The sequence below is a fragment of the Scatophagus argus genome, chromosome 2 (genome assembly GCF_020382885.2).
Source record: "Scatophagus argus isolate fScaArg1 chromosome 2, fScaArg1.pri, whole genome shotgun sequence".
NCBI classification, from domain to species: Eukaryota; Metazoa; Chordata; class Actinopteri; family Scatophagidae; genus Scatophagus; species Scatophagus argus.
The window spans coordinates 25,013,519-25,036,454 of NC_058494.1; the positions used below are offsets into that span (position 1 = coordinate 25,013,519).

The 22,936-nt window shown below is 42.0% G+C and overlaps 2 protein-coding genes and 1 long non-coding RNA gene across 3 annotated transcripts; 1 reads left to right on the forward strand and 2 right to left on the reverse strand.

The window, feature by feature from the left end:
• The first annotated feature begins 324 nt into the window (after window positions 1-324).
• On the forward strand, window positions 325-2,155 carry LOC124050728. Its single transcript, XR_006841677.1, has 2 exons — window positions 325-757; window positions 792-2,155. It is a non-coding gene; the product is annotated as an uncharacterized LOC124050728 (long non-coding RNA).
• LOC124050720 (protein FAM83F-like) lies at window positions 1,955-9,868 on the reverse strand. The gene is made up of 5 exons (XM_046373520.1): window positions 9,254-9,868; window positions 4,677-4,844; window positions 3,776-3,897; window positions 2,922-3,667; window positions 1,955-2,760 (listed from the first exon to the last, which is right to left on the reverse strand). Exons 1-5 carry the CDS (start codon window positions 9,734-9,736, stop codon window positions 2,714-2,716), a joined length of 1,566 nt encoding a protein of 521 aa, XP_046229476.1. The 5' UTR covers window positions 9,737-9,868; the 3' UTR covers window positions 1,955-2,713.
• A 949-nt stretch (window positions 9,869-10,817) lies between these two features.
• On the reverse strand, window positions 10,818-16,852 carry LOC124050733 (GRB2-related adapter protein 2-like). Its single transcript, XM_046373539.1, has 7 exons — window positions 16,758-16,852; window positions 16,188-16,275; window positions 15,259-15,350; window positions 14,876-14,998; window positions 12,997-13,159; window positions 12,527-12,607; window positions 10,818-11,907 (listed from the first exon to the last, which is right to left on the reverse strand). The coding sequence occupies exons 2-7, from the start codon at window positions 16,263-16,265 to the stop codon at window positions 11,746-11,748; spliced, it is 699 nt and encodes a 232-aa protein (XP_046229495.1). The 5' UTR covers window positions 16,266-16,275; window positions 16,758-16,852; the 3' UTR covers window positions 10,818-11,745.
• Between the last annotated feature and the right edge of the window lie 6,084 nt (window positions 16,853-22,936).

The following is a 22,936-nucleotide window of genomic DNA, read 5'->3' on the forward strand; positions in this document are numbered from 1 at the left end:
GTCAGTAAGATATATGGCTTCACCGTGCTTGTTATGGTCTCCTGCAATGCTCTGGAATTCATTTAAACACACAGACAGCTTTGCAGCTCTAACTCTTGTGTAAAGGCTTTCCACAACATGTTGGAGTGTTTCTGTGGGAATTTGTGCCCATTCATGCAGTAGAGCATTTGTGATGCACTTTGCTTTGTGCGCTGGGGCACAGTCATGCTGGAATAGAAAAGGGCCTTCAACAAACTGTTTCCACAATGTTGGAAGCATAGCATTGTCCAAAATGTCTTGGTATGCTGAAGCATTAAGATTTCCCTTCACTGGAAGGGGCTGAGCCCAACTCCTGAAAAACATCATCATCCATATCGAGGAGTGTCTGGATACTTTTGTACTTGTCTAACATTTATCAGAAATATCCTCTGGTAGAACTTGCTCTGCTAAGTTATCGTCATTGTTAAAGGCCCAATACTACGTATACCACAAAGATACTGCCAGCCATTCCCTCTGTGATGCTTATCAAAGTGGCTAACAACCATATTTTTGTTGGTTAGGTACTATCTGGCCTGTGCTGGGACCCTGAGATTTCCAACCTTCGGAGGCCTCCAAACCCCACCAAACATGGCCTCATCCTGTCCTTGTCTTAAAGTCATATCAAATAAATCAACTGTGTGTGTGTTACAGTTATTTATTTGCACAGAACAAAATATTATGATTGGTTTGCTGGCTAAATCTACATCACCATCATCATGAGGGTGAGTCAGTTGCCATGGTTTTTTTGGATAGAGCAGGGTCGGGTGAAAAAGTTTGTCTCATGTTGGCTTAGCTAAGACAGAACAGATGACATTAGAGTTAGCTGATAACAAGCAGAAACATAAAAAAATGATGGAGCAGCAAAGTGGAAACCTGAAAAAAGAAAAAGATAGTAAGGACATTTTCAGCTTGCAGATTTTGTGCCCTGGGGGTGCAGAGTTTGTGTAATATTCTCCTGGATAAATTGGTGTGCACACAACTTCTTAAAAAACTGCTTTTGTAAAAGTAGAAATGTATAACATAACATGTTTTATAGCCCCTGAAAAGTCAAAGCAAGGCAATTTAAAGTCGATATGCAAAACACAAGTAACCCAAAACAGTAAAAAGATGTGAAGTCAAAAACTGTAATCAGTTGGTTTTAGATGAGGTATCCGGGGCCAGTTCACCTGTTTAAAAATAATCTTGCAATGAACCGACCCTGTCTCACAGGATCTGACCTAATTCCATTCTCACCTCCACTGAAAGAAAGGAGTCATGCAATGCTTGCGGGTAACAACATATTTTTATGCTTGCATGTCTGTTGGTATAACTAGTATGTCAAGCAGTGTGAGAACACCTCTTCCTGCTGCAGCTCTGGCTTCCTGTTTCTGTGTTGCACCACATATTTACCCCCAAGTCCCAACCCTGAGGTCAGAACAGGCGTGTGGTTCCTCTCTGAGGTCCATTAGGAAACACCCAAAGAAGAAGAGGAGGGGCAAAAAACAGGACGAAGGCAGCAGCTAGCGGTAGGTTTGTACAGTGCAATCAGTTTCAAGTGTCAGTGGGAGTACTACTGTGTGATCACCACTAAGGGGAGCTGCAATCAAAGTGATGCCTCAAGTTTGACCAGACATACCAACTGCTCAGTTAAGACCTCACAAACATGTAGCCCTTCTCCGTTTTATTTTTCACGTGTTTATAGGAAACATTTGTTTAGGATTATTGTAATTTCCGGTGTTTTCCATCATCACTTGTCTTGAATTGTTGTGAGGCCAATTTTCTACAATTTATACAATAAAGTACAGAACCAAACCTAACCTACTGACGTGGTTTTTGAAAAGCAAAACCTTACTCAGATTTGAATGAAGCAGGGATTATGTTCGAAGAATATAACAAAAAACTCACAATGTATTAAATATCTAGTCTTCGAGGAAATAAATCTTCACTGCACCATTAATTTTCCTTATCTGAAACGATTTATTACGCACAATGCACGAGAGGTCCCACAACTTCTTACTGCATCAAATATCAGACATAAATTCTCTGTAAGGTTCTTTTACAGATAAACGACAACATAAAAAGACAAAAAAGGTTGGCAGTCCTAGTAGTAGTAGTATACACATACTGCATACCATCTCACTGAAGGGATGGCATAAAGCAATAGTTATTCACTCTTACTTTTGTTTAGAAACAAAATTTCTCTGTGCAAAATTAGGAATAATCCAAGATCTGGCCAAGTCCCGCTTCAGGTTGCTCATCATCAGTTTCTCACTCACGCTCATTTGGACGTTTGGTGTTTGATTTGTAAACTCAGAAAACTTTTTTCTGTATGTCAGCTGAAGAGGATTTCACATTTAGAGTTCTCAAACAGACTCTACAGAACCACACAGTCAGTATCAGCCCCTGCAGTCAGCCCCACATCCCATAAGCGCCTCTACAAGAGCAAACAAGATGCAAGTGATCGAAAAATCTCATCAAACCTCTCTGAACCGGACAGGGGGAATAAAAGACTTCCCACAACACTATGATTAACAAACATATGAGAAAAACATTTTTAAAAACTGCATCTTGCAGTACCTGAAGGATTGTACATTCATTTGGTCTTTCTGTAAGGTTCTGGGTAAAGCACGCAGAGTATTGCACATCTTTCGACATCAGTATTGGGGAAGTCGCTGCATAATTCTTTTTAAGAACGTGTTCCTCCGTTCTGCAGTCCTCAGGACACTTTACAGCCTTCTTTTGGTCTACGTAGACTCTTAACACCTGTGAGAAAAAAAGACATCAATAACATGATTATGAAAAGAGAGTGGTGAGGTGAGGGAAACTTCATATATTTGAATTATCCTGCTAATTGTCTCGTGACATCAGATTTTCCGCAGGCTTAGAAGCACCATCTTTATATATTCACTGAAATCCTGACTTACTCTTATTGTCCTGTGCAGTGTTGACAGCTTGCAAAGAGCTTGTGTTCCGACTCAGTTTGGACGACTTCTTACTCTTCCACTTGGACGGAGATTTCACGATAACTTCAAAGCTGTCCTCATTCTCGTCTGTCCGATTGGTTTCTGTGGGTGTAGGGGAACTGCCCTCTGCCTGGCTGTTAACCGAAAGCTTGCTGGCTGATTTCCCCCTTGAGAATCTCTTCTTCCAAGTGAGCCACTTGTTCTTTTCTTGCTTGACTCCGTTGGGCGTCGTGAAACTTTCGGGTGGGGATTCTGTGGGCAACGGATTAAAGCGATCCATCTTCTCACTGCTGGCCAGTCGTGGCCTTTCTGGGTCCATCTCCTCAGGAGCCACAGCCAGAACTGAGCCTCTCTTGGGTCCCCGCTCCTGCAGAGACCCCGTCGGACGTCTTGGCATGTCCCCAAATGCCAGCAAGTATTTGGGGTTGTGGTATTTGTGTGCAGGCACCTGGATATTAGCTTTCCGTGACTCCCCCAATGTAACCTGGAAGCGGGATGTGGTCGCTGGTAAAGGCGGGCGTTTGGACTCCGCTCTGGAGCGTAGCGTCATGTTAGGAGCAGGTGGGCTCACGTGAAACTCTTTGTAAAGGTCCAGGTTTTCAGAGACAGCGTAAAGCTCACGGAAGTCCCGGTCAAAGAAGTCAACCACCTGCCCCGTCATCACAGTGATCATGTTCCGGTCCATACGAGATGTACCCCACGAGAAACTGTAAAAGACAACTTTGATGAGAACTGGTGTTATTAATGAGATGCTTTCAGCCTTTCACACACACACACACACACACACACACACACACACACACAAACACGCTCACCTGTATGATCCAAACATGACCTTGTCCCCGTCCACCAGCATGTACTTATAGCAGAGCGCGCCAGGAAGTTTCCCAAAAGACAAGCCGAAGCCGATTCCCTGAAGTGATCTGGTTCGCATATTCTGCAGCCACAGAAGACCACAGACAGACTGTGAACATTAACTCAACATAGCCAGCAACGTCAACAGGTTGCAAGCAGAAGACAACAGTTAGAACGTGTGCCATTAAAATCACAACAGTTCGGTCCACCTCAGCCTTCCATTGGCTGCTTGGGAAGGATCTGTCACGCAGTGGCCAGTTGATGTCTCATGATTATTCTTTCAGTCAACTGCTGTTTCAAACTTTTATCACTAGAGCTAAACTAAAGCAATAAGAACCTGTAGACCTTTGTTCAAACCTAAGAAAAATACTGTAACTGCAAAAAGTAAACCAATGATTGAAAAGGATGTCGGTCCTCATTGGTTACTTTGGTGCTGCTCACATCTGCCCTCTTTAGAACTTAAACACAAATACCTCTGACTAACTAAAGTTCTTGTCTGCTGTTGTTCGGCATCTGCCCACAACTTTTAACAGCACATAATTATTTTCATTTCTATTTCCATGTCGAGTCATTTTTGTTTGACTCATTGTTCTTGGGTAATGAGTTAGTGAGTAGGCGAGAGGCGAAGCCTTTCCTCTGACGCAGCTCTACGGAGGTAATTTGTATCACTTTAAGTAAGGTCACATGAACGCTCCTCCTGCTTTGACTTCATTTAACTTACTCAGGCCCTTCAGGATAATCAGGTTTTAATTCTGCTTTCTGGGTAGCCTCTGGCGCATGTAACAAAATAATGCAGGCGATGACAGTATCTATGCCAAGTGTGCAGGGTGGTTCCACTCATTTCCTAAAGTGGCGTCTTACCCGAAGGTGCTGTGCGCCAATCTGCAGCCTGGAGCACATATCCAGGAAGTGCGGTACACCCTGGTTATCCAACAGGATGTAAACAGGCACAGAGCGACGGGAGGCTGCGTCCATCAGATCCTGCAGAATCTGAGTGTCTGTGACTACGTCCATCACTATCGCTATCAGCTGCAAAAAAAAGGCAACAACAGCTCAGAATACAGTTTGATAGGAACACATGGGGGTGGGGGGGTCATTTACATACTGTACTCCACATATCAACCAGAATGTATTAAGGCTGTCAAAAGTGCCTGAGTATTTCTTTAGTTTATTTATTTTTGGCTGCAGTGTTGAGAAAGGTAATGATTTTTATATATACCACAAGTGCATCAAAGTTTAAAGGGACAGTTCACCCCAAAATCAAAATTACACATTCGTCTTACCTGTCGTGCTATTTTTCCATCTACTTTACTTTGGTGTGAGTTTCTGAGTTCTGAATGTACTGCCTGTAGAAATGTCTGCCTTCTTTTGAATATGACGAAACTACATGAAACTTTGTCTGCTGCAAGGATCTAGATGAAGAAATACTACAGGTGAGGCTGTATCAAATTTGTATTTTTGATTTTGGGGTTAACTGGTCCTTTAAAATTCTGGTATTGTGACAAACAGGACGAAACCAGACTGTGCCAAGCACAAAGCTAAAATAAATATTTCACAGAATTTAATTTGCCTGGATTATTTAAAAAACAAATGGCCCACGTGTTAAAGGAAAAAAAAAAGATAACACACCTCTTACTACCGCCGACCGACTAACCCATAATGTGTGTCATTCAACAATCAACATTCAACAGTAATCTCTGAACACACACTGCACTTTGTACCAAATGTGAACTTTCCATAGCCGAGGGGGGAAAAAACAATAAAATCTTTATGGGAAGAATAAAAATGAAAGCCCGCTAACAAAGGGCCCAGCAGCAGAAGCTAATCCCTCTGACTGAAGCACTTCGCCACCTGCTGACACGTTCACCAGCCTGAGGGCACAAGGGAGGCTTTGGGAAAGAGTCACAGCTGCTGGGAGGAAACACCCACTGCATTACTGTCTGCTGACAGATCATAGAGATGGAGCTTTGTGACAACAAAGGCAGATCAGCTGAGGAATTTCAGGGTTTAAATGTGTCCCTGTCTCGAGAAATGCTTCCACACAGCTTTCGCTTTCTTCTCTGCCAGAGCGTAAGGAGAGGTTTGCACGTCGCTTTGACCAAGTCAAGGAATTCACAAGAGCCAGTAGTTCAAATACAAGCCAGCAGGCAAACAAGCAAGGAGATTTATGTTCTCTGCACTTAACTGTGACTTGTAAAAGTGCTCTTAGTAACAGAAAACTAGTATAACGGAGCGCGAGTGTTGAAACCAGTGTCCATCCGCGCTGTTTTGGTCTAACCATGAACTATAAATCAATAAATGTCGAGGTGAAGGTCAATCAGTGCCCCCAGGCTACAATAATAATAACAATAACAACAATATAAACATGGACGGAATAAACAACATGTCAATATGATTGTTTTTGTGATCGACAGCCTTAATGAAAAAGAGTACACCAACCACACTACATCAATCGCAACTCCATAATTACTTACAGTACATATGCTGTTGACTTATCGATAGATGGACCTCGAACGCCACAAAAAGTGTCAAAAGCTGGACTGACAGTATACTGGCTTTGAAGGACTTTACCTCTGAGCCAAATGTTCAATATTCATTTCAAAGCAGTAGACTTAATGCTATTCAGTGTTTTGGTTGTGTGCCTTTATTTTATCTCTATTATAACTTAAAAGTTCATTGCTCTCCGAAAGGATGTACTTGCTTTTATATGCCGTTATATTAAGATTATATCAGTGACACAGAATTATCTTAGAATGGCAACAACACAATTTATCAGTTAATTCCAGGACAATAAGCATAAAGCGAGAAGGATGACAAGCTGTGGTCGGTCCGACACAATTAGGCACAAAAACACTGTTCTTATTCCATCATACAAGTTAAAATTGAGTTCTAATGAGGTCAGAAGGGTTTTTGCTTATTAAATTAGAGATATCTTGTGTAGTTTACACTTTGACCAGCAAGTGGTACTAATAAATAATGCTCAATACCTTTTTATGAGTTTTGATATCTCTGATACACAAGCAGTTGATATTTGGCCTCACTGAGGTTGTACACCAAAGGTCTCAGGTTAAAGAACAGATCAGGAAGAGATCAGATCGATTTAAGTGAGTCTGATGAAAAGGGGCATTCAATGTCCCTGCAGCTTTACAAGGCAAAGTTCGCAGATCATCGATGTTCAATGAAGTTTATAGAGGAAATTAACTGTCTAAGTGACAGTGCTCAGAAAGAGGTGGCAGGTTAGCTCCACAGAATAATCACACATGGTAGAGACAAGCAGGAGGGAAGGCAGAAAAATGAGAGAGGTGCTCCTTTAAAAACATGTAGGGATGTGTTCAGTAAGGATATGAGTAATATTCAACTGTTCCAAGTTATGGAAAAAAAAAGTGTCCATTTAAATGTGCAACAAAGTTCCTCTGTGGCAACTCAAAGGGCCTGTTGTTTCCACTCAGTGTGTCACTGAGGAAAAACGCTGAGTCGACACATGAGGGTAACAGCAAGCGATGCAAGCCGGGACGTGCGAGGACAGTGAAGACACGATCCTCATGGAGCGAAATGAGAAGAAATCTGAACTCTGCGTGCCAAGACGAATGTGTGTGTGCCTGCAGAACTGGTTGCTTCAGCTTGTGCGTGTGTGTGTAATTGTTATTGTAATTGCAAAAGCTCTTTCTCTTCCTTATAAAAGACAACTATGTTGTTATGTTTGTTACATTCCACACATGCACACCGAGTCAAACTACCTACTGTGCACTTGTTTTAACTTCTTCTTCTTCTGTGCCAACTTTAGGAGGCAATCAAACAGAAAAACATTAAAGATATGTGTAATATGAAGTTAGGAACAGAGAAGATGGGCTGCTGCTTCATGTAGGAGCCTATCAGAGGGGATATTAGAGACTGGCCTGCTGTATGGCCAACATGACAAGGTAATAACTGGAAAGCACCAGGAACTACCAGGAAGTAAGGTTAAATGTGCACAGACTAAGTATGTAAATCGCTTTCTATATACAATAAAAAAATAACACTAACAGAGGAGTCTCAGCGGAGGTCCATCTTCATCTCGTTTCAGCACTCGCTGGTTTGAAGGAAGGACAAAGGGGGAAGGAAAGGAAGAATAATAACAGAAGAAGAATGTGATCAAAGAAAACATCAAAAGAAAAGAAAGACAGAGCGAGGAGGGCGGGACAGAGGGAGGAAAAACATTCTCTACTAACAGCTGAGGGGAAGTCCACAGACAAGTTACACAATGAAGACGACACGCGTGCCGCTCGTCCTCTGCGACACAGTTTTTGTTTTATGTATGTTTGTTTTTAAGAAGGGGCATAAAGGAGGCAGGGCTGAGCACAGCTGGTCTCCGTGCTGCTGGAACAGATGACTCAGCTGAGCTCCGGCCGTCTGTGAGTAAACATTATGACGGGGCAACTCAAACACAAGGCCCACTCCAGGCTCTCAGCGGGGAGCTTTTAATCACTCAGACTTCACATCAGTCCTGCTCAGAGTTCCCGTGCAGCTGAAGAAAAATGCCAAAAAAAAGCTGTTGTCAGCAAAGTCTGGTAAAAGAGGACAGGAAACGCATTAGGTAGATGATATGACGGCTAAAAGCATCCGAACACCTCGACCTGCTGACAGGTGACCAAATCAAACACACACTGTCCACTTGAATGACATCACCGAGTTCTCTGGGTTTGAACATTGCAGGAAACGTTTGGGACACAAATGTTTGTGAAAACACAAACAACTCAACAAAACATATAACAAAGTCCTAGTCCTTTTTAGACATTTTTAAACATATCTTTTTTGTTTTTAGAATATATTCCAAAACTTCAGTGGTTCCAGCTTCTTAGTGAATATTTGCTGGAAAGAACATTTTCTGCTTGGATTTTGCACTAGTGGTCAGACGGAGCAACAGATTTACACATCAGTACGTCAGATTATATCAGCCTCAACAGTGTCTTCACCTTTCATCCAGTTTGTACGTGAGCTGATCGCATATTGACAGCAGTGTACATGAGTGTGCGTGTGTGTTATTAATGTAATTACAAGGAAATTACAAGAAACAAAGCAGGTAACAAAGAGGTGAATAACTTCCTGTATAAACTGTGCTCCGTCAGTCCCTCACACACCTTTGACCTGACTTCACAACACTGTACTGTTCCACCATGGCACTTCCACTCACACCTTTGTCTTCACCGTTTTTCTCAGTGTGTCTTCATTGCTGTCTCCTGATGTCACTTGAATATCTGTTAATTCTGTGTTTAACTGAGATATTTTACACTGGAGGCTGTAATACGCTTGGCATTTTGCCCATAATTACCATTTTACCAATAACGACCAAAACTAAATATGATGAAAAGTGTCTTATACCTTTTCAAATGCTCTGTACTTTATGTCCTGAATAACAGTATTATTGTTAGCCTCCGTAGTCCTGCTCCTGTCCTCCTCACCTTTGTGGCCTCCTGGATGAGCCTCCGGACCACCTCCTTGATGTGAGGTCCGTTTTCTTTGGGCGGGTGTGTGTGCACGGCCACCCGGGTCACCCCTTTGAACAGCCCCCCGCCACTCCAGCCGATGTCCAGCGGCGGGACCTCAGTGTCCGACATCTGGGGCCAGTAAGTGGAGTGGACCCCCGAGTCCACGTCGGTGCCGGCGCCTCCCTGCGCGGACTTGGACGGCGACGCCTTGTTGCTGTCATCGCCCATCGAGTCGTACTTTCTGAAAGTGTTCACAAACAGTTTGACTTCTCTGGCCGACAAAAAGTCTTTCATGTTGTCATCCTGGAGTCGCGTTTTGAAGGCGCCGTCACCATTCTTGAGGAGCTCCTCGATGGCAGCGCGCTGCTCCTCGCTGTAGTAAAATTCGGGTTTGGACTCCGGGATCTTGGCTCCTATGTGGCCGTCCTCCATGCACATCAGCTGGGATTCGGCCATGGCTGTGGTGACCCCTCCTGGAGCTCAGAAACTCTGTCACGAGCCACTGCAAAGTACCTAGGGATTTGTGAGGCCGACCAGGTGACAGTAAAGCTCACCAAGTTTTCTTACCTGGCCGAGTAAGAGAGAGAGAGGCGCGGCTTGAAGGAAAACACGCTACATTCAAGTGCAAATGGAAAAAAGAGCATTGAAACACTGGCAGGCCGTAAACACAGCCAAAATCAGATAATCACCGACCGTTTGTGAATAACATCTGGTTTTTCTGTTATTGCGTGACATTGAATACCAATTAGTGTTTTTTTTCTGTCAAATGTATGACTTTCAGTAAAATGTAAATAAAGCCTAGTTTACATAACTTATTTGGTTAATTCTGCCACATTGTTTAAACTTTTGGCCTATTCTTGCAAACCAAATATACAACTTACCTGTATAAAACAATCAGACCTTTCAAATTTAAATTTAATAAATCTTTCAATCCGAACTGGTCACATTTAAAATTTTTATTTTTTTTTTACACAAAAAAACCGACTAACAGATGTACCTTGAATGCAGCAGACTCTGGCTGGCAAGGACTAGTTCTGTGAAACACAAAAGGCTGTAAAAAAACCCTTTCTCTCACTGCTATGAGCTATCCCAGGCTCATGCTGCACAAAGAGACCAGCCCATTAGGTAATAAAGTGAGCAAACAGCAATGTAGGACAAACACGACAGGCTGACTTTCTGACGGACTGATCTTGTACTGAAATGTAAATTTACATTATTCATCCATGAGGGTGTTCATATAAACTAGTGTGTGTGAGTTCTGCACATTTATATCACTGTACAAACTGTATGTAATAATTGTGTCACATTTCAGATGTTAGCTCCTGTTTATAGGGGGCAGCCGTGGCCTAGAGGGTCGCTGGTTCGATTCCCCCACCGGACGGGCAGGAAAAATTTGGGTGTGGCGGAGTGATTAATGCAAAAAATGCTCCCCCCTCCATCAGTCGGCTGATGTGCCCTTAAGCAAGGCACTTAACCCCCAGTATGCTCCCCGGGCGCTTGATGCTGCCCACTGCTCCTGTGTGTGTTTCATTGCATGTAATTTGCTGAGTGTTGCATACAAATTCAGTGTATGTATATAAAAATATATATACTGCTAATAAAGTGATTCTTCTTCTTCTTCTCATTTTCACTTGTTTAGCTTCACTGACACAATCACAACCACTGATATAAAAACGGACGATGAGTCTCCACTTATCTCTGTTGTACAAAAGCAAACCCAAATGACCCAAGCAAGAGCAGCGTCCAGCTGTCCGTCATGACGTCTCACCAGCATTTTATAGCATCAGATAACTAATTAAAACCAAACTTATCAGAGAAATGAACACCTGAGTGTGTATCAGCGTAAGAACAATGTAAAATCACAAAAAAACATCTCTGGGAAAAACTTATTTAGTGTGTACTTTGGAGTTTTAATTTGGCTCATGTCCCATCTGTTAACATGGAGGGGGAGGGGTTTATGATCAAGATATTTTGGCGTCACTTATGGCTAGCTCTCATGTTCATTAATCTTTATTTACAGTTAATGATCACAGCACAAACAAATCGTCTCAATGGTGTAGAGCAGAATTCAGTTTTGTTTTTTTTAGTTCACTTCTGTTTATGAGCAATCAGCAACTACTTCAAGTTCCTAAAGTACATTAATATTACATGGATCTGTGAAGGACTGTTACCTCATGTCATACTAGTGACCTCATGCTGCACCCTTCATGTGATATTTAAAAAATATATATACTAATAAAGACAACAGTGGAAACAGAAAACCCTTGAACACTGTGTGTGTGTGTGTGTGTGTGTGTGTGTGCCTAAACTAACAGGTTTGTCTTCATACTCGTTCCAGACAGCTCACACTTTCTGTCACAAGACACTGAGAGTTTTGCTGCCAGCTTAGGCTATAATTAGAGTGAAGCTGCAGAAATTAACCTTTGGTTCCTGTGAAGCCATGGTTTTGACTGTGTGTGTTGCTCTCAGATGGGTTTAGTGTAGTTGGAGGGAAACAGGCCGGTTTTGCCCCTCAGCCGGCCTGTCCACCAGGCCTGGTTGGAGCAGTCCACGACCTCGATGATATCACTGGCGTTGAACTCCAGCTCGTCCGTCTCTTCAGCCTGGAAACTGTACAGAGCTCTGACCTGCAGTGTGGAGGAGGACATACAAGTCAACACACAGAGACACAAACAGATACACAAACTCAGTCCACGAACCAAGTGTCGCCAAACTGCGCAGGCTGACCAAAAATCTAGTTTTAGACAGCATCATACCAGAATTTAATTTGACAAAGAGTATGACTTAAGTCATAAGGATGGTAGATCTTTCTTTGCTGAGGTCAATTGTAAGCTGTAAATGGACAAACGCCTGTTTTTTATTTCAGAGTAATACATTGAAAATTATTTTTTTAAAAATCTCAGGGACACCTTGACATGTGGACAGAAGGAGTCGGCCCCTGAGCAGAGGACAGCCTGCTGTACGTCCAGAGCATCCACAGCTGACGAATTTCTGAGTTTTCAGATAATCTGAACACTATCATGCTGTTTTAGAAGATAATGTCACACACACACACACACTTGTAAACATGCATAACCAGGGCAACTTAAATGAATTGGATTTGTTATCTTTCACAAATCCTGTATGCACAAAGTAACCTGCATATGATCAGATGCGCACTTACCTACGTAAACACAATCAGTCAAACATACCCAGCAGTATGTGAAAAAGAAACACAAGTACGGACATTTAAGGTACTGTGGGTACCTGTTGTGGTGTAGATGTCTGTGGGCAGCCTGAGAGAGGACGAGTCGGGGGAGGAGATGAGCTATCTGAGTCTTCTCTTTGCTGTTGGGATGGAAAAACTTTGCATTTTAACATTGTTTTTAAACTTCTGTTTCAAATAAGGTTTTCAGTGTAACAAATAAGTTAAATACGATGCATACATTCTTACACTATATGGACAAAAGTCCACAACATGTTGGAGTGTTTCTGTGGGAATTTGTGCCCATTTGTGCAGTAGAGCATTTGTGAGGTCACACACTGATGTTGGACCAAAAGCATTAAGATTTCCTTCCACTGGAAGTAAGGGGCTGAGCCCAACCCCTGAAAAACAGCCTCATCCCAATACTTTTGTCTATGTAGTCTATACAACAGTGGATGTTTCTACAGAAATCCTTTTACTGTACTTTTATTTCTTTACATTTCTTCCATGTGTCCATGAGTATGTTCCCCACCTGTTCTTGCATTTCTTGCAGGAATATCTGACTCTGGTTGGAGATGGAGTTGTGTTTGTAATGTTCCACCAGCTGGTTGAGAGAGGGGAACCTTTCCGACCACAGATAATACTGCCCTCTGCTGTCCCGCATCACCTTGAAGTGCTGCACGCCTGCTGCATATCTGTAGTGGAGGAAAAGACAGGCGATGCTTTACTTTTTTTTGCATGCCTTTTTTGTATGTGCAACATGGGGCCAAGCACAATATTTATAAGTTCATATCTGTCTCTCTGTAAAAAAAAAAAATCTGCAATGCTGCCAAAATAAAGCTTGTGTTAAGTGCAAACAAAGGTTACATTTAAGCTTCTAAAACCTGTTAATCTCTTGGCTCTGAACAAACATGTTCACAGTCCTACCACAGCCAGACCGAAGGCGGATGAACAACAGGATGTCCAGTTTTGGCTTCTTGCTTGTAACGACACATCAAATTTGTACGTTCAGCCTGCTTCATGATGTTAAACATAATCATGCAAACAGGACACAGATAACTACTCTGAAGAGCTGCGTAGCACACAGTAGTTATCACACTATGGTGATGCTAACCATACAGCTCCAACCCTTCAAACTGAGTTAGAATCTGTCATTGCTAAGACAGCCCAACATGAAATTCTCTGAAAAGGGAAAAAAACTTGTACTGTTGCTGTCAAGGATGTCAAGAACGAAAACTGAGTTTCCACACATTTATCTAAATTGAGGAAAAATACATTACATGGACTGGGCAAGCTGGAAATCCTTGTTGTTGAGCCGTGCTATACCCTTTATGGACAGAAGTATTGGGACAAGCGATCATTACACCAACAGGGACTTTAATGACATCTCATTGTAAACACACAGACAGCTTTGCAGCTCTAACAGCTTCTACTCTTCTGTGAAGGCTTTCCACAACATGTTGGAGTGTTTCTGCGGGAATTTGTGCCCATTCATTTGTGAGGTCAGACACTGATGTTGGACCAAAAGGCCTGGTTTCCAACATGACGGGGCCACAGTCATGCTGGAATAGAAAAGGGCCTTTCACAAACTGTTGCCACAAAGTTGGAAGCATAGCATTGTCCAAAATGTCTTGGTATGCTGAAGCATTAAGATTTCCCTTCACTGGAAGTCAGGGGCCGAGCCCAACACCTGAAAAACAGCCCCATACCTTCACTGCTCCTCCATCAACCTTTACTGTTCCATTACTTTTGTCCATATAGTCTATATGGACAAAAACATATTACACTTGTGGTGAGAAGAACTACCAGAGAGAATCAAAAGAAAAAGGTAAGGAAGTTTAGTTCTCATGCCTACACAGACTCCTGACAGCTTCTGGGCCTCAGTGCAGCTTCACCAGTTGCTTTGTCAGTATTTACACCAGAAAAGTGCACCCACTGGAGGAAGTAGTCAAATTGTTCTACATAGAAAATACATTTTGTTGAAAATGCTAATATGAGAGCTAATTGTGGTGTTCTGGCCTAACAGTGATGTGACAGTGACAGGCATCAAACACTAAACAAAATGAAAACGTACTGGAAAGGTGGAAACTGTGGATGATCTTCAAAAGGCCACAAACAACATCACAGGCATCTTATATTACTAAACAGACTTTTTCTGAGAAAAAGGAAAACCTATATACATAAAATGTGACTTATAAAATGGATGGCAGTAGGCTCAGCATATGCTAATGCTGGCATCTCCGCAGCACAAATCTGCCTGCAGTAGGCTAAAATAATCACGTCTGTAGAATGAATATTAACCATAACCGTACAAACCATCTCTTTTGCTGTTCGCAGTCACTAACCACATGGATAAACAAACTCTAAATGCACATGTTTTAGATTCACGTTGTGACACATGCTGGATGCACCTGACAGAGATGGAGAAGTCACCATGGGCTGCTTTTCTGCTGCCTCGTACGAGGAAGGCCCCCACAGGCTGAGACATCAGTTTCTCCTGGGCGTCACTGCGACTCAAGTCCTCCTGGTACCAGCTGGACTCATGGAGGAGGTAGAAAAGGTGACATATAGAGGTATAAATATAACACCTGCTGTCCACCATTCATTTATAGAGTGTGAGGTGATGACCTCTGAATGAGGTTAAGCATTATTTGTATGGTTTCCTCATGAAACTTCCTGTTGTTTCCTGTCACGTGAAGATGACCTCACATAAACTTCTCTTCTGTGTCATTTCAAAAGATACATCCTGTTACATTTCTCTTCAATCTTCTCTTCAGCTCTGTGTGAGTTTTACCTGGGCAGATGAATGTCGATGAAGTTTTGTGGTACAAACCCCTCAGCCCCGTTGAGTTCTGCTCTGTACCAGTTTCCAGTGGTAGTCAGAATCTGACCCAGCAGGACACAAGCACAAAATGCACATCAGCACTGAGGTAAATATGCTACACAGTACACAGCAGAAATCAAATCAATGCTAAAAGTATATAAGGTATGGTCACGTTTTGTACTGCAGGTTGAACTTTTTCACAAACATCTAATGGTTAATGATTCCCTCATTCGATTTCTATAAAAGACATTTCTATAAAATCAAACCTCTTATGCCAACAGCTGCAGTTTTTTTTTAACTCGACCTAATTTATATGCGCTACATGTTATCCACTGAAGTTTACTTACATAATAATTATGCACCCAAGAAAAAGGTCTAATATTGTTGCAGCTTTACAAGGAAGACAAACGTGACTGAGTGGTTTAGAGGCGAGAGCGTCTTGTGACAGTGTGAAAACTTCAGTGTTGTTGTTATACTTTGTCACAGTACGTAAATGTTTTTTTTGGTCAATGCATCAATATTTAACTTGACTTTCTTATTCCTTTTGCTATTTTATTCTTTGTTTTTTGCAATTTTGTTAAGATACCTAAAATGACAAAGATTTCATTGTGATATATAATAGGAAATAAACTTGTATTTGAGCTGCAGGATGCAGCTTCATGACGCATTTTCATCACCTCTTGCACAAACCAGAAGCTGAGAAGTGCTGCAGAGAACAACGGCACAGTGATGCAAATGTTACTATTCATACTGTATGAATGTACTGAATGTTCAGTCATCCAGGCGACACTGATTTACATAAAATGCTGCAAGCACCAGTTTGTGATGTGAATGCACTGGAAACTTGAGTGTTTGGTGTGAGTGTGTTGTGCAGCATGTGTGTGAGTCTGTTCCTTCACCTTTAGTCGCTTTCCCTTCGCGAAGCTCAGTTCACCATCAGCTGTGGCTTTAAAGTCATACTTTGCTGTAGCCTCCATGGTAAAGTACCTACAAGAAAGGTAAAAGAAATCAATTGAATGTACTAAGATGCTATTTGCATATATTTACGAATGGTAAAGCCAGTAATCATTGTTATAAAGTATTTATGGTGTATGCTGTTTGAATACAATGCAGTTCTTAATGTTGACGTATCCTGTATCTGCAACCTAAACAGCTTCTTAAAAAGGTGTATCTTCACCATTTATATTCAATATTTTATTCTGTCTGTCTTGTCCGCTTAAACACATTTCTGAAATTTGCAACAAGTGCTTTAACTCGTCTCCTCTCCATCGCTTTTCTTTTATGCACACTAAAGAAAGGAATCTGACAAATAAAGTCAATAAGCTGTCACTGGCATCACCTGGCACTTCATGGGAAGCAGAATCCACTAGTCGTGTACCTTCAGTGCAGTGAGAGAGCTAAGAAAAAAGGCCAATAAACCATAATTCGAAACGACCTGATGGGAGAGGCAGAAGCATTGTGCTACTCACCATGTACGTGTCGTTCAGAGGTGAGACTGCACAGCTTACAGAGACAAGTGGGCTGACAGGAAGCAGTCAGACTGCAGCTGCCACTGAGACAGACTTTCTGTCACTGCTGACCGCTTGCACACAGCCACAGGAACTCCTGAAATAGACACAGGTGTATAAAAAGATCAGAACTTAGATACGCGACTCAGTTAACAGGCTGTATAAAACGATATTTAGTTATAAATTAACCACGTGCTCTGGGAACTGTCTGTGCATTTTTCCTCTGTCATTCATTAGCGACAAAACTGAAACAGGTCATCTGCTGTATTATATCGAGTTTAAGGGTTAAATCTTGCTGTAGTCATTATGTTTGCCACACGATGGTAGCAGATTACAAGAAAAAACAGTACTGAATTTTCATATATTCATCATCGACACACACATTACTCAGAGTGACATGACAGGACATCAGTGATGGTTCTTTTTAATGACCTCTCCTACAGGCTAAATACAATTATTTCCATTACTCTTTTTGCATTTAGTAATATGAGGCCTCGAATACTATTTCAATGATGCACATCAAGGCTCAAGAACAACAATGTCAATATCTTTTTTGTTGTTAATCAGAATAAATCTTGAATGTTTTTCCGGTTGATAATTTCTTAAATGCGTAAGTTGTATTTATGCTAAAAACAGTTTGTCAAGAAAAAAATTAATCTGAATCTGAATTCGTAGTCTAAACGTTTTCATTTGTGCACTTGAATAGCAGTCAGTTTGCTTTAGCACCAGGATACTGACTGTTGTGTCACTGCAAGACTTATTTTTAGGTAATCTGACCTCCTTTTAGTTCGGCTGGTTTGGCAGGTGAGAGCAACAACTCCAGACTCAAGCAGCATGAAATCACTGCACTGATGAGGGCAGCCATTTGTCTCGGCCCTTTCTCAGAGCACCGCAGCAACAATACAGCGTGGAGTAACTCAAAGAGAAACATGTTGTCGGATCAGCTCTGTGAGGCTGATGTCAGGCTAACACAGTGTTAGTGCTATGTGCTGATGTTAGTCAGCTGTAATGTTGACTTTGTTCACTGGTTAGCGAGCTGCTAAACAGCTGATGTTTAAAACAGCTGGAGCCACTGTGAATGTGAGTAGCTTTGGAAGGATTTAATCACAAGGCAAAGTCTCAGGCAAATTGCCAAGTTACAGAAAACTTTTACCTGCTGGTGGAGTTAGTGATGGCAGTGATGGACAGAGGTCATCAGGATTCGTCCTCTGGTCACCATGGATACCTGCACTCAGTCCACCCAGTGGTTTTGGGGAATTTCAGTCTGGAGTGGTGTCAGAGTTATTTATCAATCTTGAATACTTCATTTCTTCATGTGTCCTCAATAAATATGAAAACAAACAAACAAATTCTAACAAAAAGAATTGAAAATTAGAAGTTTTCCCAGATACACACTTTCTATATTTCCAAGCCACTGATACCAGTAAACAAGCCCTAAATGAAAGCCTTCTTTCACATTTATCCAAGCAATCCAACAAATAACACTTTCCCAATATGTTTCACATCAACATATTGAGAGTGTGATCACGCCTGTAGTGTCAGGTGAAGTAACGGGACGAGTAATATAGAATAGGCCTTGTGGCAAAGGAGACGTGGAGAAGAAGAAGAAGAAGAAGAAGAAACAGAGCTCAGTTAAAGAGCAGTAGTGCAGAGTCAGTAGCAAGTGTCAGCTAGGAGAAGGAATCAGAGACGACAGACTGGACAGAAGGAGTGAGAGACAGAAACATAAAATGTTGGGGGTGAGAGGATGCAGAGAAGCAGCCAGTCGCAAAGCAAGCGAGATGCTGCCAGCACGACACTGTGTGTGTGTGTGCCTCTGATATTCACAGTCCGTCTCAGTGGTTGACCTGCCATGAATGCTCAGATCCCCGTGTGGTGTTCGGAGTGACGGGGCTGAAAAGCAAATGTGATTTTTTTCTCTTCCTGAAAAGCCAAGCAAGCTCCAAGCAATCAGCGTTCCCACCATGAGAGGTTTGATGAATGGACTCCATGTACCCTCATAGATGTTCATGTGCGTTGCCGTGTGTGTGTGTGCGTGTGTGCGCGCGCATTTTTTTTTTCTTACAAAGCCACAAGAATCATCTGCCACTTGATAGCTGTTGCCAAGGGGACCTATAGCTGTACGTGCATCCATTGTCATGCAGCCTATTATGCAGCATCACGAAGAAACAAAACAGGTACAGGTGTTCAGATAAGGTATTGTTGTACGTGTGTGTGTGTCTGTAAGTATGACACACTATTGACTGTGTTTAACGACTTGAGCCCATGAAATATCATACCCAGCCTCATGACTGAGCCCGTAAAAGTCTGTTCATACAAAGCACATATGTGACAGGAGTCATACGGACTCACGCTATGCAGCATTAACAGGCCCATTAACTCTGTTCAGTGTGCGTGACCGTGTGCACGTCTGCGGTTGTTAATGCTCTGCGACAGTTGCATCCTTTAGGTGTCGAGGGACTTCAAACTCTGGAGATGTGAGTGAGTGCAAATGGAAGAGGGAGAGACTGAGAGCGAGACAGATGAATCTGACAACAGAGAGACAGAGATGTACGATAAATATTCTGTGAGCAAACATCACATTTCATTCGGTTTACCTTAGATAACTCTGCTCACCTCCCTCCACTCAAGCCTCTGCCCAAGTATGGGGAGGCAGAGGAGGTCAAACGAAGTGAGGAAGAAAGGAAAGATTTGAAAGTTTGACAAAACAGCTTTCTGAAATTATAAAAGGACAAAAAAATGAATCATATCAGTGTTTGAAAACAACAAGGCCAACAACAGAATGTCGATTCTGCAGCGTAGTTCATGACAGGATGCACAGTTTACGGTCAAGTCTATTTTAAAGTGTTAGCTCTTATTCATTCAGAGGTATAGGCTTAGCCATTTCAGTGCGTATGTTTCAATGCCAGTGTTTCCCTTTTCAGATCATGTTTTGTTTTCAGTGTCAAAATTCAACTGAAGTGAAAGTACATGCCTTTCAAAGGATGAGCAACAGAAAAATGCGAGTAAAATCCTTTCAGTGTAGGCAAACTAACACCAAAGCAGCTAACACTGAAGGTGCATTGTAAGCTCTTCAATCCCTCTGGTCTTCACACAGTATTGATTGTGTGAAGGCAATATTGAGAAGCAGAGCGTAGACCAGCACTCAACCAGTGGATTCAAGCATGAACCCTGCTGAAGCATCCCTGAATAAAAACTGAATTAACTCCCGCTCCACTGGTGGCTGACCCTGACCTCCGTGCACAGTGGGCTTAAATGAAACAATTTTGCTTCAAGAATCAATAAAACATCATGTTTTAGAAGCCCACTCACCCACTGTTTGCCATTCAAAGTCCTGGCCTTATTCTGGACATAATGATGGGTGACAGCCTATATTTCCTCGTCAGTGACTCCATACATCACCTTCGTCCACTGGACTCGTACATCACCGGCTCATATCCATGCATCATGCTGCATAACGCTGATCCTTCAGGTTTAAATGGCTGTGAAATGAATGCACCTGTGCTGCAGGTGGGGGTGAAAACACAGGAACAGTCCATCAAATAAAGTGGACTCAGAGCTTAATGAAGATGCTAGAATATCTAAAGAGGGTCTGCGTACTTCACGGTGGTCTTGGGTGTGAACAGGAGGGTGCCGAGCTCACAGCCCTGTGCACTCCACTGCTGTTTTTTTATGTAAAATATATGTATGTCAGCTGATGGGTCAAGCAGCATAAAATGTCCCTCACCATAGCAACAGCTGTGTGTTGTGCTACAGCAAACGGTGCAGAAATGACCCTCATTTCAATAGCATGCATATTCATCTCGTCAGGATGGCACACAGACAGAGGCTGGGTCAGAGAGGGTGGAGGTGGAGATGAGGAGATGGAGGGATGAAGAAATGAAGGTACTGCACAGATGAACACACACACACACACACAGAGAGAATTATTCCATTAATCAGTCTTTCAGTTCCATATGACAGGTCTAGCTGATGTGTTGACTGCACTTTTCTTCACTCCATCTTGTGCTTCAGTTTTCATACCGATCATTGAGTTTGGGAGTTGGCTTATGGATGGACATACGGTCAAGATTTACCTGATATTGAATTAAAATCATGTAAAACAATAATAATGTAATAAGGAAAAAAACAAAGTTACAGAAGTTTGAAGGAGAGAACATATGAGAACACAGCGAATAGAGAACATAGCACATTTTGCTGCATCACAAAGGAACTGAGTGCCTGTGTTGGGCTCGCATTTCAGTTCATCAGTGTTAGTGTATGTGCCACTATATATATATATATATAACAGCCTAAAAAATCCAGCATCAGACGATTATTAAGTCTAAGTCTTTACTTATTGTCAACAAAACCCGTGAAAAGACCAAAACCGTCAATACTCTGACTTCCTCAGCCTGTCTGCGGCATTTGGCACTAAAGCCATCAGCTTATCTTATAAAGGGTTTAGGGCAAATGTTACACAGAGTAAATGGTGCATTTTGTGGGGACTGTTGTTGAGCTGCCTATCATCACACATTTGAAGCACGAGTGAGTATTTATGGCGGCAGGATGCATGTTTTTTACCGCGTCAACCCACCGTGCCTGTGTTCATGCTAATGAAAGGAACATGTCACCCAGTGCAGCAGTGTGGATCATTGGTGTGTTTTTGGAACAACGGCGCCCCACAGCACAGGGGAATAAGCTATATCAGTCTCCGAATACACATCGAATACTTCAGCTCATGGCTGGTTTCGGTTTTTTAATTGGATCCGTCAACAAGAAAAGAAAAATGTAGAATATGGCAGGTCTTACGTGTTTCTTCAATTTGCATCTGAATAAAATATCCAGTAGATTGGAATAACTGTTTATTTGTGTTACTTTAATTTGCCCTCTGCTCTGCCCCTCTGTGGTCTTTTAGACTCTCTGTCTCCAGTCCGCAGTTAATTTTCATCTCTCTGCTGTCACTTTCATTTTTCATTTGGCATCAACAAAGAGGCACAACCTTTTTGTTAGAGGTGAAAGCCCTGCATGCAAAATCACTGAACCCATACGAATCAGCATCTGTTTGGCGGGACTCTGTGCAAGTGATTTGTTTGGGTGATTTGGACACTTGTTAGAATAGCTGTTGATTTACACACTGAGAGATAAAGAGAGAGAATGACAGGAAAAAAATAATGAAAGAACAGAGAGAGAGAGAGAGAGAGAGAGAGAGAGAGAGAGACTGGGTGGAGAAAAAGTGAGAAAACTGAGCTAGAAAACTGAAATGACAGGAGAAAAAACAGGATAAGAGAGGAAAGCTACTGGGTTTCTGGCTCTCAAGAGCAAAAGCATAATTTCTGTAATTGATGATCTCACTTTTGCATGAAGTGGATATAAAGATCTCGCTGAGCTTTCTACCAGTTAAGCAAAACATGCTTGACAGATGAGGATTTACTGGAGTCAGTCTGCACTGCAGAAGTCCTGCAAAGCATTTGTCAGGCCGAGCTTATCGGTCTCCCCTGTCAAATGTTTTCACACATGTTGTATTTCCATATAGGCAGGAACAACAGGAAAACGTCTTGGAGCGTGTCCACCACAAACGCACAAAACAAAACGGAGACACAAAACACACAAAAACAAAGTGAGATCATATCATTGATGCAAAGCATATGCATTATAGGGAAGATAACAGAGGAATGTTAACACATAAATCAAATTTCATCAGTTTTGAATCCGCTATTATGAGCTAAGCAACTGTGCTGAACCCATCCAAAATGCATCCCTCACCCTCATACACTGAACACTCATCCAGTGCTTCAAAAGAGCCATAGGAGAAAGCAGATACAAACTGATTACAGATAATAATCATCCAATCAAAAAACACCACTAAAACTGAACCTTGTGCATGTCCTTGTCCGTGTCCCTTTTGCATCATATCTGGCTTGTATGTGTGTTTGTATGTGTATTTCTGTACACTAAAACAAAAACACTCACTTGATGGGTGTTACATACAAACACAGGCACAGCACATATGATAGAATTCATACACACCACTTATATGGTTTACTTATCGGCCAAAGTTCCACCGTGTGAGCTAAAAGCACCCATTTTCAGTCTGAATTGTAAAACATGAACAAATAAAACATGACACACTCCTCATGAACAGCAGTGTTGCCCACAAC